Consider the following 15,799-nt stretch of genomic DNA (forward strand, 5'->3'; position numbering starts at 1 on the left):
CGTTCAGACCTCTGGGACCGCTATGGGCTCAAACGTGGCACCGACTTACGCTAATGCATACACGAGTTCTTTTGAGGAACATTACGTATATACTCATGACCTATTCCAACAACATGATACAAGCTACTGGATACATTGATGACATATTTTGAATCTGGCAAGGCACCACTGATTCACTCAATAGATTCCACAACTATCTCAACTCCATTAGACCATTCACTTTGAACCAGGACAGCAATCAGATCTCATTCTTAGAACCATGGTCACCAACCGCAACAGTTGATTACATTATTGTCAGCTGTCATCCCCGAGCAACAAAGGATAGTCTCCCGCGCTCACAATTCCAAAGAGTTGCCTGTATTTTAACTGACACTGAGCGTTTACACACTCACTTATTGGAAATGTCGCTAACATTTAGGGAAAGAAACTACCCCACCAGGCTACTACAACAGGAGGAAAGGAGAATACAGGCACCACTCCCCCCCGCCATTACCCACCAACCAAACAAAGAGAATACCATTTGTCCTTGTGCATCTTCCACTCATGCCGAAAATACACACTATCAACCGGAGACATTGGCTCCTTCTCACTAGGGCATATCCCAACATCCAATCCTTTGCAGTACCTGCCCTGATGTGCACCAAAAGAGCCCCAAACATTAGGGACAAACTAGTGTAAGCAGACATTGGGAGCACATCACAAACCCCGAACCAAAGTTTCCTCGGCCCAAGCAAATATGGTACATTCCCATGTCTAAGTTGTGCGGCATGTTCAAACATAATCACATCAGACTGCATTAAGATAAGATAAGATAAGATAAGATATACTTTATTTATCCCGGAGGAAATTGCGGTATCACAGCAGCAGAACACAGATCTCGAACATGACACATATGATAACATAACATTTGGAATGCTTTAGACATTGCTTTTCAGACATTTGTTAAACACCCCCATAGCTGTTGGAACAAACGATCTCCTGTATTTTTCCTTTTTACACCTTAGTTGTATTAGGCGATTGCTGAATGTGCTCTTCTGTTTCGCAAACAGTTCATAAAGCGGGTGTGTGTTGTTGCCCATTATAGCTCTGCACTTCTTCTTAATCCTATCCTCTACCACCTCTTCAAAAGTCCCAAGCTGTAGGCCCACCGTCGCGCTAGCCTTCTTTATAAGTTTGTTGAGCTTGTTGGCGTCAGCAACACGCACACTGTTACCCCAGCAAATTATTGCCGCAAAGGTGGCACTAGCCACAATGGATTGGTAGAACACCTCAAGCATTTTGCCACACACATTAAAAGACCTTAACTTCCTTAGGAAGTACAATCTACTCATCCCCTTCTTGTAGACCTTCTCCATGTGGCACTTCCAGTCTAGCATGCTATCCAGGTAAACCCCCAAATATTTGAAACTGTCCACCATCTCCACATCCTGACCGTCAATGGTAACAGGTAGGCATACCTTCTTGCACCTTCCATAGCTCATCACCAACTCCCTGGTTTTCTTAACATTTAGTTCTAGATGGTTAGCCTGGCACTATACTACAAAGTCCGCAACCACCCTTCTATATTCCTCTTCATCCTGGTCCTTCCCAATACCGCCAACTATCACAGAGTCATCCGAGTACTTCTGGAGGTGACAACGGTCTGATTTATACTGAAAGTCAGCTGTGTACAATGTAAAGAGGAATGGCGACAGCACTGTTCCCTGCGGGGCTCCGACACTGCTCAGTACACTATCTGATGTAGCCGTCCCCCACCTAACAAACTGTGGCCTATCCGACAGGTAGTCAATTATCCAATTCACAAGTCCCTCATCCACCGCCATTTTAATCAACTTTCCACGCAGTAAGAGTGGCTGTAATGTGTTGAACGCACTAGAGAAATCAAAGAACAAAGCACGCACTGTGGTTCCATCATTGTCCAAAAAGGAATGTACTGTTTGTAGCAGAGACGCTATAGCATCGTCCACCCCCAGTCCCTGCCGGTACGCAAACTGAAGAGCATCAGTATGCGCCATCACCCTCGGACACAAGTGAGCAAGTACTATTCTCTCCAAGGACTTCATCGCATGCGATGTTAAGGCCACCGGTCTATAGTCCCCCGGGGAAGCCGGGAAGGTAGTCTTGGGAACCGGCACCAGGCAGGAAGTCTTCCATAGCACTGGTACTCTCTTTGATTGTAAGCTCTGGTTAAAGAGATGCTGGAAGACAGTACACAACTCATTTGCACACACTCTGAGGACACGTGGACTGAGACCGTCAGGCCCTGCTGCTTTGCCAATGGCCAGCTTACTAAACTGGTCCCTCACGTCATTTTTGGAGACCGAGAAATGATCTATTTCACCCCCTGTTAATTTAGCTAGTTGTTCCCCGGCCTCCTCCCCCTTCCCTGCTGCTACCGCACCTTTATTGCTGAATCTATTGAAGAACTCATTCATTTCATTAGCCATTCTAAGTCCACCACCCCCCTGCTCCGACCTTGCCTTAAACCCAGTCACTAGCTTCATTCCAGCCCACACCTCTCTGGAGCTTTTTTGTGCAAATTGATTTTCTAATTTAACTCTGAATGCCTCACGGGCAATCTTAATTTTCCCCTTTAGGTCTCGCTGTATAATTTTCAATGCCTCCTTGTCCTTCCTTTTAAAAGCCAGTTTTTTCATGTTTAGTAAATGTTTCAACTCTTTTGTAATCCATGGCTTATTGTTTGCATAACACCGAATCTCTTGAACAGGTACTACAATGTCCATACAGAAGTTGATGTAATCAGTAACTCTGCCAGTAATCTCATTAACATCACAATTCTCTTTCATGGTACACAACTCCTCCCAGTCTGTACAATCAAAGCAGTCTTGTAACGCCTCCTCTGCTGCTGGACACCACTTCCTTATCTTTTTAATTGTCACTGGTTGTTTGCGGACGTCTGGTTGGTAAGCAGGAGACAATAGTATGAGGTTGTGGTCAGATTTCCCCAGGGGGGGTAATGCAGCCGATGAATAAGCATTCTTAACATTAGCAAAGAGGAGATCCAGTGTGTTGTTGTCCCGTGTAGGACATTTGACATATTGATAGAACTTTGGTATTGCAGATGAGATCTTTACTCGATTGAAATCCCCAGAAATTACAGTTAGAGAGTTTGGGTGTTTAGTCTGAAGCCGGGCCATCACCCCTGACAACACATCCCCAGCAGCCTCTGGGTTCGCACATGGTGGTATATACATCACAACTACAATAACAAGAGTGAATTCTCTAGGCAGATAGTAAGGCCTGAGGCCCACTGCTAACAGTTCAATATTTGGACAGCAATGTTTCTCCTTAACAGTTACATGCCCCTGATTGCACCATCTGTTGTTAATGTAGAGTATCACTCCTCCACCTTTTTTCTTGCCGCATCTAACTCTCTCTCTATCAGCCCGAACCATTTGAAACCCTGGTACCGAGACACATGAATCTGGGACCTCCTCATGCAGCCAGGTTTCTGTAAAGCACATGAGACTGCATTCCCTAAACTCCTTCTGGGTCTTACTCAGAGCCAGCAGTTCATCCGACTTATTTCCCAGCGATCGTACGTTACCCATGATAATGGATGGGACCACTGGTTTAAACCTTCTCCTCCAGGACTTGATCTTCTTGCCTGCTCTGCAGCCTCTGAAAGGTCTCCTTATTTCCCGTGGAACATTCAGTATTGCCACTGCTGGAGAAGACTTTATCCTGCGCAGTTCCAGAAGACGATCCCTAGAATACACTGCTCGTTTAGCAACAGACCTAGGGTCCACCATCCCGTCATTGTTTCCACCCGTCACACCAGTCCTCTCCATGGCAAATCGTATGCAGTGACCTCCACCGCTCACATATGGCTGTATCCGTGTCACAGGCTGTGGGTAGCAGCATGCATCCTTCAGTAGCATTAGCTGAGATGGTCCGTATTGCGTGCCCCAGAGTGTCTGTACCTGCAGGAGACTTGTAAGTGGTAGAGGAAGATCCAGGTGCAGATCTCGTGCTGTGTGCCCAGCAGCAGTTGATAGTGTGGGAAGTGTTGCATCTTCCATCCCCAATAGACAAGTATACAGGAACGTTGCAATCCAGAGAAGGTAATAAAATAATAAAATAAAATAACTGTAACAAAACTGTAACTGAAATAAAGTAGAAGCTTCTGCTGCTGCAATGGGCTGCCAGTAGTCCGGCGCCGTATTACACACCCGAGAACGGGTAAAACATATCCTATCAGGGATTATGTCATCAAATGCCCATACGGGCTATTATATGTAGGAGAAACTACACAAAACATCAGAGATCGAATTACTAGCCACAAATCAACCATCCAATGCAATAAGATATGGCTACTTTTACCGGACCATTTTGTCAGAACCAGACACTCCGTTACCCAATTAAGGTTCCAGGTCATACACAAAGTACCCAGACCAAGGAGGGGTGGTAACCATATTCAACTCCTAAAACAGAGGGAAGCATATTGGATCCATACCCTGCAAACTTTAACCCCTAAAGGTCTTAATAGAGAGATTGATCGGCTAACCTAATTTATCTTCTCTCCATTCAGACACGCTGACCTGTGCCCATCCATCAGGTGAGCTGGTCTATGTATTCTGACACTCTCTTTTAACATAATCTCCTGCAAATTAGGGCACAACCCTCCATGACATGCCCTTTCATACTTCATCCTATTGACATACCTATATAATCCCTTGCATGGTGTCACAGGTTATATACATCCCCACTCTGTCTAAACTCCCTAATAAATTCTCTTGTCCTATGAAATTGGAGATATAGCATCCTATGAACAACCTTATATGATATAGCCACACATAGGTGAACACCTATACAATTCACTACACAATACCTCAGGTTGTCCATATCTCCCTTCTGCCCTCATTTACCCTTATCCCATAGATTTATCCTTATGCCTGACCTGCATAATCTGTATACCCAGCCCCATGTCATCATATTACAATCATATACGCAGGCACACAGTAGCGATGTGTTGCACGATCACCTCCGGACATTTCCTAAGTGCCCGGGCATGCGCAACGGGTGAGGAAGCGTCTCCGCTTCCATAGCAACAATAGCATTCACCGCATCACAAGGTCTGTGACACGACCTCCGGGGGCATCACCGGTGACGCACTGCCGGTCCGGCCCCACACGTCAGCTTTATAAACAGACACACTGAGAGCATACAGCACATGTGCAGCCAACTAAGGGGCATGTGAGCACCCGAGAACACTGTGAAATACAGGTAACTGGCCAGTCCCCATCTACAGGTACCATCTCTAATAAGACCCTTTACAACCTGGTTCCAGCCTTTGATGTTTATTTTGCATTGTCTTCCCTACAGCACCTTATACATTTGACACCTCTCTTCTACAACGAGGACCAGGTACTATGTGTATCATAAGCTGATTCCCTAATTATCTAGTATAGGCCTTATATTCGATTAACTACCTGTCTTTACCTTGCAGCTATTCTAAATATTTCTAACACTGGACTTTGTTCCAATGATTTCCCTGAATAATTCCACCCTCTGAACAAGCAAGTCTCACTATTCCTTACATTCCAATTAAGACTTTGGCCTTACAGTCTCTCTCGAATCCCCACTCTCACAGATTGGCTGTGACTTTACACTAAACATATGAGACCACCCTTTTAGTGGCGCATTACTATATGCTATTTATTGTTGATGTCATGTAAATAGTACTATACACACGTTTTGTATGTATTTTATATATTGTGTATACCTTTGTACAGTGAAGGAAATAATTATTTGATCCCTTGCTGTTTTTGTAAGTTTGCCCACTGACAAAGACATGAACAGTCTATAATTTTAAGGGTTGGTTAATTTTAACATTGAGAGATAGACTATAAACCATTATGAGCTCTGGCTCATTCAGACCAGTTAGACGCTCCTAATCAACTCGTTACCTGCATTAAAGACAGCTGTCTTACATAGTCACCTGTATAAATTACTCCTGGCCACAGACTCAATTAATCAGTCAGACTCTAACCTCTACAACATGGGCACGACCAAAGAGCTTTCTAAGGATGTCAGGGACAAGATCATACACCTGCACAAAGCTGGGCTACAAAACCATAAGTAAGACACTGGGTGAGAAGGAGACAACTGTTGGTGCAATAGTAAGAAAATGGAAAAAATACAAAATGACTGTCAATCGACATCGATCTGGGGCACCATGCAAAATCTTACCTCGTGGGGTATCCTTGATCATGAGGAAGGTGAGAGATCAGCCTAAAACTACATGGGTGGAACTTGTTAATGATCTCCAGGCAGCTGGGACCACAGTCACCAAGAAAACCATTTGTAACACATTACGCCTTAAAGGTTTATAAGCTTGCAGTGCCCACAAGGTCCCCCTGCTCAAGAAGGTACATGTGCAGGCCCGTCTGAAGTTTGCCAATGAACACCTGGATGATTCTGTGAGTTATTGGGAGAAGGTGCTGTGGTCAGATGAGACAAAAATTGAGCTTTTTGGCATTAACTCAATTCGCCGTGTTTGGAGGAAGAGAAATGCTGCCTATGACCCAAAGAACACCGTCCCCACTGTCAAGCATGGAGGTGGAAACATTATGGGGTGTTTCTCTGATAAAGGCACAGAACTACTTCACCGCATCAATGGGTGAATGGATGGAGCCATGTACCGTAAAATCCTGAGTGACAACTTCCTTCCCTCCGCCAGGACATTAAAAATGGGTCGTGGCTGGGTCTTCCAGCAAGACAATGACCCAAAACATACAGCCAAGGCAACAAAGGAGTGGCTCAAAAAGTAGCACAGTAAGGTCATGGAGTGGCCTAGCTAGTCTCCAGACCTTAATCCCATAGAAAACTTTTGGAGGGAGTTGAAGCTCTGAGTTGCCAAGTGACAGCCTCAAAAGCTGAATGATTTAGAGATGATCTGTAAAGAGGAGTGGACCAAAATTCCTCCTGACATGTGCGCAACCCTCATCATCAACTGCAAACAACGTCTGACTGCTGTGCTTGCCAACAAGGGTATTGCCACCAAGTATTTGCCAGAGGAATCAAATACTTATTTCTCACTGCAAAATGCAAATAAATTTATCTAATTTATACAATGTGATTTTCTTGATTTTTTTTTTTGGGGGGGGGGATATTCTATCTCTCAATGTTAAAATTAACCTACTCTTAAAATTATAGACTGTTCATGTCTTTGTCAGTGGGTAAACTTACAAAAACAGCAAGGGATTAAATAATTATTTCCTTCACTGTATATTGTACATTACACACACCTATGTATATACCATTTTGATTTATGTGACATTTTACATTTATATGTTCTACCCTATGTATAACATGTTGGGACTTTTGTTTTATGTCATATCGCAATATCTATAACTCTCTCCCAATGATTTATCTCATACATCATTTTTCTTTTACAGTGACATTTTGAGAAAGACCCATATAGGGTTGAAACGTTTGTTTATATTGCCCGCATGTACTCAAGCACAGAATTTGTTGAATTTTGCTTTTCACGGAGATATAATAAACTTTGCATCACCGAAGCCCAGAGTGTGCGGTGAATTTCTACTCTGTTATCCACAGTGGCAGCAATGTATTACAGTCAACAATTGTTACTGGCAAAGTTATGGGAACACTAAATGCCACTTATGGATACTTGTCATTTTCAAGTTCAATGCTTAACATTCTCAAATAACAGCTGATCTGCAGTACCTGGCAGTGGCTGCTACATATTGAGCAGAGTTGATAGCAGCTTATCAGTAGGGGTGACAGGTGTCATACCCCACCAATCTGTCAATTTCATATGCTCTTACAACACCTGTACTACATTATTTACAGTGACTATTGCATATAAAGGAATTGTTTCATTAGAAAAACCATTTTCATACTACAGCCAATGTGGGAGTGAGTTGATAGCTGCAGGTTTGGCTTCCAGATCCCCTGGTAAGAAGCTGATTTTGTGGATGTAAGCCTTCTCTTCCCAGACACTTTGCCTTGTTTTATATCTTATAGGGGATCCAGTACTGATACACAGTGTTATGCCTAGGACAGGGCAGCTTGGATTTTTTTTTTACCCTCCAAGGTGATTAAGATGATACTTTGGGAATGTGACCCAACAAACCCATTCTTGGGCTCTGTGAGGGGGCCACCTATCTGACCTCTAGTAAAGTGGCTTTTATGTCACAAATTGTTGATGTTACAACCCTTTTAAATCATCTCCTTAGTTTATATTATAGTTGATTAGTCACATATTAGAAAAAAACTTCCTCTAGGCCTTTTATACCCATCTTTGAGGATTTCTGCCATTTCTGACATCAGTAGAAGGAATTTGATATTGAATCTTGAATATATGGCAGTGATAACATTGTGATGATATACAAAGTAAATGGACACCCTCGGGGGCAAATGTTCTTACTTTTACTATTTTAAGGTTTATTTAAAAAAAAAAAAAAAAACATGTCATCTTCCATCTTATAAATTGTTAATCACTGGGGGACTGACTACCGAGATCGCAAGGGGTCCCAGCAGCCGGACCCGAAGCGATCAGCAAGTTATCCCCACCATATGAATGAGAGATGACTATTTTTTGGGGGGGAATAACCCATTAATGTTTGTATTTTTGGGAAAATGCATTTTTTGCAATACGGTTTAGTGAAAACTTTTGGACAGTTTGTCTTCAACAGCCTTTATGTATGACAGTACATAGCTAATTGCAGAATGTATTAACAGTGAAATCCGTCATTCCCTAAACTAATTTAAAATTGTCTGAAAGCTGAACTTTGATGTGCTCATATATTTGCTTACAATATTGTTCAAAAGAAAAGAGATTAGGGTTACAAATCCTGCTGGCAGAACAAACTCACTGATGGATTTGACTGTTAATTCATTCTGCAGTCTGTTATGTACAGTGATACATAAAAGCCGTAGAAGCCAAACAGCCCAAGAAGTTTGATTAAACACTTTGGCAAAAAATGTATGTGTTTAAGTAAAAAATGTTGACAAAGGCGTCCATATTCTTTAATGTCCTCGCTCCTCCTGTACTAGTCAGTGACTTGTATTGTTCAAGATTATTGTACTTGTTTTCTATTATGTATACCCCTTTTCAAATGTAAAGCGCCATGGAATAAATGGTGCTATAATAATAATGTCTGAAAATGCCCTGAACACCCATGTACCCATCTACATGTCATTATTATTTACTTTAGTGTATGAAATGATTTTTCTCCTAATGAATGAAGGCATTTGCATATAATAATTTACAGGTACACACCAGTCCTGAACATGTGCTGACCGATGCAAAAGACTTGTTGTGGTTGAGAACTTCTCCAACATAGAAACACAGCTCTTCCTCTGGAATTTTGGTTTGGATTTTGTCTCCGAATTCTGTCCTTTCCTCCACCATAAAACCTGTAGCCAGGAAATCATGGACCCTCTGCAGGTGCAAATGAAGGTCCCTGCCAAGTGCAGGCAGATGGATATACATATTATCCGGATGGGTTGTTGTATCTTTGGGAACAGAGCGTGGCTTTCGGATGTTAGTGAAGATTGACTCATCTCTCAGTGGCAGAGGGATCTGCCCAGACCATATTAACTGTGGCATTACAACTTCAACTGCTGGCTCAGAGCAGCCTGCTAAAAAACAAAAAGTAATTTTAATGATTCAGACAATATCATAGTATAACAGGTTACAATGCTGCCTATGCACTATCACATATATATGCATATATAAAAAGTGAGACCAGGTGCACGTGTGGTGGATCCAAAGCCAAAAAGTGCAAGATTAAGTCTACGTAATATGGGAATATTGCATGATTTTACCGGCACATTTGCAAACATACAATTAGCAATGGTTTACAGCACCTTCTATGTGTATGATGAGATTTTAACATATCACATCCACGTGCTGCGGATTTTGTCAGCATGGAAAGTGACCGGCTGTGCGAATTTTAAAATTCACAGCATGTCAATGTATGCTGCAGATTTTCATCTAGGATATCACCCCGTTCAATGTAGTGTATATTTTAAAATCTGCACCACTGGTCAATTTCCATGCAGAAGAATTCTGCAGCATTCACATGAGATTGGTTATAATTTCATCGGCACTTCTGCCACTGTGAACTAGGCGGTTTTTACTTGCGTAATGTATCTTACATCTATCAGCAGAAAATGGAGACTTTATTAAAGTATATGGACATTGTACACATAGCCAAGCATGGCTTGCTCAGCTCTCACCACAACACCTATAGACTTAACTGGAAAGAACCAATACAAGTGTCTACTAGTGGATCAGGGGACTCCTGTTCTCCAGACAAGTTTTCCTATGCGGAGTATTTTAAACTAGTTTATGTTGGAATAATATTGTGTCACTTCGGTAATACAGCACTGCAAATATAAAGAGAGGTCTATCTGTAACATTCATGCCAGAGATCCTTAGCTGACCCACTAGTGACGCCTTTTTTTTCTATGCACCTCTGCCTAGAAGGGTCAGCGAAGCCAAGGCCCCTCTGCAGAATCAGCTGTGCCACAGGCAGCACTCAGCTCCTAGCCGGACTCCAGCTCCTAATGAACGGAAACTATGATGTTCAGCGAGGGGGACCCTGCCAGGATCGGCTCAGGTTGAAACATCAGCTATGAAAATATAAAGGGCCTCTTCACACAGCTCAATCCTCCCCCCTCCAAACACATAGCAACACGCACAGTAAGAGGTACGGTGATATCTGGGCTAAGTCGAAGGGGCTCCAATTTTACGTCAGCTGCTATTTTACAGGGGAATAAAGCTTTACCTACTAAGCTGCTTTCTGCTGAAGGACCCTGGAATCGAAAAATATGACATCTGGCTGCAAAACTAGCCTGGACCAATGTGCAAGACCATGTGCCACACAAGCAGCACAGTTTAGTGAACATTGGCCACTGCACCGTCATCAATTCGCATTTTATTTTATCTCTTAATTTTTCAGGATCCCTGCCTGGACATAATTGGAAAAATGTTTAATCCACATTCCGAAGAAAGGTTTAACCCTTCATCAAGCTGAGCAAGGTGTTTATGATTCAATGTTCTAGCCTCACAAAAATAAAAAACTGCTGCAGGAACTCTGAGAACTGTCACTAGCCGTGTACTGACACATGCACAGTATTCAGAAAATCTAATCTATTCTAGGTGGTTATGTGCCATATTCGTGTAAGACCCGTCGTGTAGGTAGTGCATAGCAATAGTTCATTCTGCAGTAAATAACGAAATGTGCAATACCCTGGACAGCACTCACTTGCCGCCTGCACTGAGATAAGGCACGAGATCCAACCACACATGACCTCAAATGATCAGAACAGTGTCCGGACACTTCTGCTCCATTGTAACCACCTGTAACCAACTGCGTGAACTATGCACTAATTAGGGCACTGTATAAAGTATCGGAGACTTGGCATCTAGTCTATCAGCCATGTGCACCTTGTGAAGAAATAGTGCAACATCTTTACAGGAAAATGCACTGCAATTTTTCAAAGGTGAATTCAGTCCTGATATATAGTCATTATGTGTGTGTATTGAACAAGAGAAGCATTAATCTAATGTTAGACCTTACTCTGTCCATCTACTATTATTCTTCCCCTATAGTCCCTTAGGTTAAGCATCCCTCTGTCCTGGAGACTGACAGCAGCTCACAGAACCAGTCCAGATGTGTTCTCCACTACTCGAGTGCATGTGTGGCAGTCTGCAGCCGCTGGCTGCAAGAACAGACCTGGAAGGTCCAGCAGTACAAACAGACAGGATGCCTGGAAGAGCGAGGACTGCGTCAAGCCAGGATCTGGGAATATTCAGCGCGCCTGCGCTGCCAAAGTCACGTTAACCTGTTAGCTGCCAGAAGAGGCCCACAGAGTAACAGGGATTCGGTTCATTCAGAATTACTATCCGCTGTATTGGGGGGGGTTATTGGTCTTGTTAATACTTAGAGGGGCAGTAATATGCATCTGTAATATTCTGCAGTAAATCCGATATCCAGGAATATATTTTACTTTAATTTTTTACCTGCTGATTCCAACTAAGGCAATTTTGTAGAAAATATCAGCGTTAGGTTGGTTCCCTGTGACCCTGTCCATGGAGTGAGGGGCTGATCACAAAGCTATAAAATGTGATATTATTTCTAATGACTGGCTACAAATACAGAAGAAATAATGAATGACAGTAAATATTCTTACCTGGTGCAATCAGGAGGTAGAACAGGCTGAGAAAAAGCATCCTAAGGCTCCTGCCCACCTCACTATGGATGTGTCCTACAAATACACCGGCTGTGGGGTGCCAAGGTGCCCAGCCCAGCTAGCAGATCACTGGATGGTAAGTGATGCAGTGCAATAGACATGTACAGTGCACTACAAGTGTCAGCAGTCCAGGAATGCAGTGCAGTGGAGCAGTCACCTCATATGCACTGCAGTGCCCGGGGTGTGCAGTGCCCGCTGCAGACAGGACGATGCAGGGAAATGCCCGGTATTTGCAGGTCTTCAACCTTTGGAAAAGTAATTATCAAAGCAGACAAACTGAACTGGGTCTTCACGACCCGCCCGCCGGTCAGGGAGCGCCAATCACCGCTCGGCCAGCACCGGGGACGGCGGTTGTCAGCGCAGGTATTGGGAGAGGGAGACAGCGGGGGGCGGGATCTGCGGCAGTACACGTGGTTGGGGCGTAGTACCCCTACATGGCCGCTAGGGGGAGTGCGAGGTGAGAGGCCAGAGATGCCGGGCAGGTGTGAGGGAAAAGCAGTGATTGCATCATTGTGAGCGAGGAGCAACATCTGGAAATGGTATCGGCACAGAGCGGGGAAGGTGCACAGTGCGGGGAAGGTGCACGGCTACGGGGAAGGTGCACGGCTACGGGGAAGGTGCACGGCTACGGGGAAGGTGCACAGTGCGGGGAAGGTGCACGGCTACGGGGAAGGTGCACAGTGCGGGGAAGGTGCACGGCTACGGGGAAGGTGCACAGTGCGAGGAAGGTGCACAGTGCGGGGAAGGTGCACAGTGCAGGGAAGGTGCACAGTGCGGGGAAGGTGCACGGCTACGGGGAAGGTGCACAGTGCGGGGAAGGTGCACGGCTACGGGGAAGGTGCACAGTGCGGGGAAGGTGCACAGTGCAGGGAAGGTGCACGGCGGCGGGGAAGGTGCACGGCTACGGGGAAGGTGCACGGCTACGGGGAAGGTGCACGGCGGCGGGGAAGGTGCACGGCTACGGGGAAGGTGCACAGTGCGGGGAAGGTGCACGGCTACGGGGAAGGTGCACAGTGCGGGGAAGGTGCACGGCTACGGGGAAGGTGCACAGTGCGGGGAAGGTGCACAGTGCGGGGAAGGTGCACGGCTACGGGGAAGGTGCACAGTGCGGGGAAGGTGCACGGCTACGGGGAAGGTGCACAGTGCGGGGAAGGTGCACAGTGCGGGGAAGGTGCACAGTGCGGGGAAGGTGCACGGCGGCGGGGAAGGTGCACAGTGCGGGGAAGGTGCACGGCGGCGGGGAAGGTGCACAGTGCGGGGAAGGTGCACGGCTACGGGAAGGTGCACAGAGCGGGGAAGGTGCACGGCTACGGGGAAGGTGCACGGCGGCGGGGAAGGTGCACAGTGCGGGGAAGGTGCACGGCTACGGGAAGGTGCACGGCGGCGGGGAAGGTGCACAGTGCGGGGAAGGTGCACGGCTACGGGAAGGTGCACAGTGCGCGGAAGGTGCACAGTGCGGGGAAGGTGCACGGCTACGGGGAAGGTGCACAGAGCGGGGAAGGTGCACGGCTACGGGGAAGGTGCACAGTGCGGGGAAGGTGCACGGCGGCGGGGAAGGTGCACAGTGCGGGGAAGGTGCACGGCTACGGGAAGGTGCACAGAGCGGGGAAGGTGCACAGTGCGGGGAAGGTGCACGGCTACGGGAAGGTGCACGGCGGCGGGGAAGGTGCACGGCTACGGGAAGGTGCACAGTGCGCGGAAGGTGCACAGTGCGGGGAAGGTGCACGGCTACGGGAAGGTGCACAGTGCGGGGAAGGTGCACGGCTACGGGAAGGTGCACAGAGCAGGGAAGGTGCACGGCTACGGGGAAGGTGCACGGCGGCGGGGAAGGTGCACAGTGCGGGGAAGGTGCACGGCGGCGGGGAAGGTGCACAGTGCGGGGAAGGTGCACGGCTACGGGGAAGGTGCACAGTGCGGGGAAGGTGCACAGTGCGGGGAAGGTGCACAGCGGCGGGGAAGGTGCACATTGCGGGGAAGGTGCACGGCTACGGGGAAGGTGCACAGTGCGCGGAAGGTGCACAGTGCGGGGAAGGTGCACAGCGGCGGGGAAGGTGCACGGCGGCGGGGAAGGTGCACAGTGCGGGGAAGGTGCACGGCTACGGGGAAGGTGCACAGTGCGGGGAAGGTGCACAGTGCGGGGAAGGTGCACAGCGGCGGGGAAGGTGCACATTGCGGGGAAGGTGCACGGCTACGGGGAAGGTGCACAGTGCGCGGAAGGTGCACAGTGCGGGGAAGGTGCACGGCGGCGGGGAAGGTGCACAGTGCGCGGAAGGTGCACAGTGCGGGGAAGGTGCACGGCGGCGGGGAAGGTGCACGGCTACGGGGAAGGTGCACGGCTACGGGAAGGTGCACAGTGCGGGGAAGGTGCACGGCGGCGGGGAAGGTGCACTTCGGCGCTGACTCCAGGGATACTGAAAGACACTAGGCAGAGATTACAGGTTCACCTCAGGAAATGACTACGAGAATGTGCACACAGGAAATTTCCACTGGACTTACTGCAACGGAAAAGCTGTAGTGAAATCTCCACATTCCACTAGTGATTTTGTTGTCCGATGTGTCCACAGCAACATTTGACATTCTGTAGATCAGGGTATACGTAATATCCCATATACAGCGCACTCCACTACGCCGTGCACTCCCCTACGCAGCGCACCCCCCCTACGCAGCGCACCCCCCCTACGCAGCGCACCCCCCTACGCAGCGCACCCCCCTACGCAGCGCACTCCCCTACGCAGCGCACTCCCCTACGCAGCGCACTCCCCTACGCAGCGCACTCCCCTACACAGCGCACTCCCCTATGCAGCGCACTCCCCTACGCAGCGCACTCCCCTACACAGCTCAATCCCCTATGCAGCGCAATCCCCTTTAAAGCGTTGCTGCTGCAATACTCAGAGTATGGGATGCGATGATGACAGAGAATTCGGGCAGGACAATCACTGGACCTCATGTGCACACAACCTAAAAGGCACAGATATTAGAGACTAAAGGGAATCTGTCAGCAGGATTTCACCCCACAAAAAACGTTTTGACTGACAGTTCCTTTGACTAAAGTCATATAGTATAGAGACTGTCAGTGAAAAAGGAGGAGGCAGTTCTGAACGGGGAATAGAGCTGGAGTGACAGAGGTTTCAGATCTACAATCGTTCTTCAGCCTCATTTTCACATCACTACAAACGCTGATTTCTCAGTAACAGAGAAACGCACTGACCATGATAAAGTATTGCTGGACTCGTGTGCATATGAATAGTTTAGGAGGTAAAATCCTGCTGACAGATACCCTTTAGACAGAACCTACAGCTGATACATGATGACCGATCCACAGGTGGCATGTATCAGACCGTGGCTGCATCATTTCCGCCATATATGTTTAACTTTGAAACGTTGCGGCATTTCAGAAAAAAGCGTAGTTTAATAGCCTCCGGTGACCAGCCCTGGAGTGACAGGTCTCCCTCTGCGTGCGTGTATAGGGAGAGACCTGTCACTTCAGAGCAGTGGGCGAGGAGAAGTCACTGGGGATCCGCTTGTCTCAATAGTCTCCTGGCTGCAA

At 46.9% G+C, this 15,799-nt stretch overlaps 1 protein-coding gene across 3 annotated transcripts in view; it reads right to left on the reverse strand.

Moving 5' to 3' along the window:
• The window catches only part of ADAMTS17 (ADAM metallopeptidase with thrombospondin type 1 motif 17), a 386,286-nt gene extending 373,671 nt beyond the window's left edge, over positions 1–12,615 (reverse strand). For 2 of the 3 annotated variants that reach the window (XM_073653356.1, XM_073653355.1), the window contains exons 1-2: positions 12,193–12,614; positions 9,272–9,633 (exon numbers count right to left, since the gene is read on the reverse strand). In XM_073653356.1, the coding sequence (XP_073509457.1) occupies positions 9,272–9,633; positions 12,193–12,232 (402 nt within the window). In that variant the 5' untranslated portion in view covers positions 12,233–12,614. Of the gene's footprint in view, positions 1–9,271; positions 9,634–12,192 lie in introns of all 3 variants that reach the window. The other variant, XM_073653354.1, reaches the window with a different exon arrangement.
• Positions 12,616–15,799: the final 3,184 nt, after the last annotated feature.

This window comes from Phyllobates terribilis, unplaced genomic scaffold (genome assembly GCF_046119375.1).
Source record: "Phyllobates terribilis strain yellow unplaced genomic scaffold, ASM4611937v1 Scaffold_11__3_contigs__length_659146591, whole genome shotgun sequence".
Classification (NCBI taxonomy): domain Eukaryota; kingdom Metazoa; phylum Chordata; class Amphibia; order Anura; family Dendrobatidae; genus Phyllobates; species Phyllobates terribilis.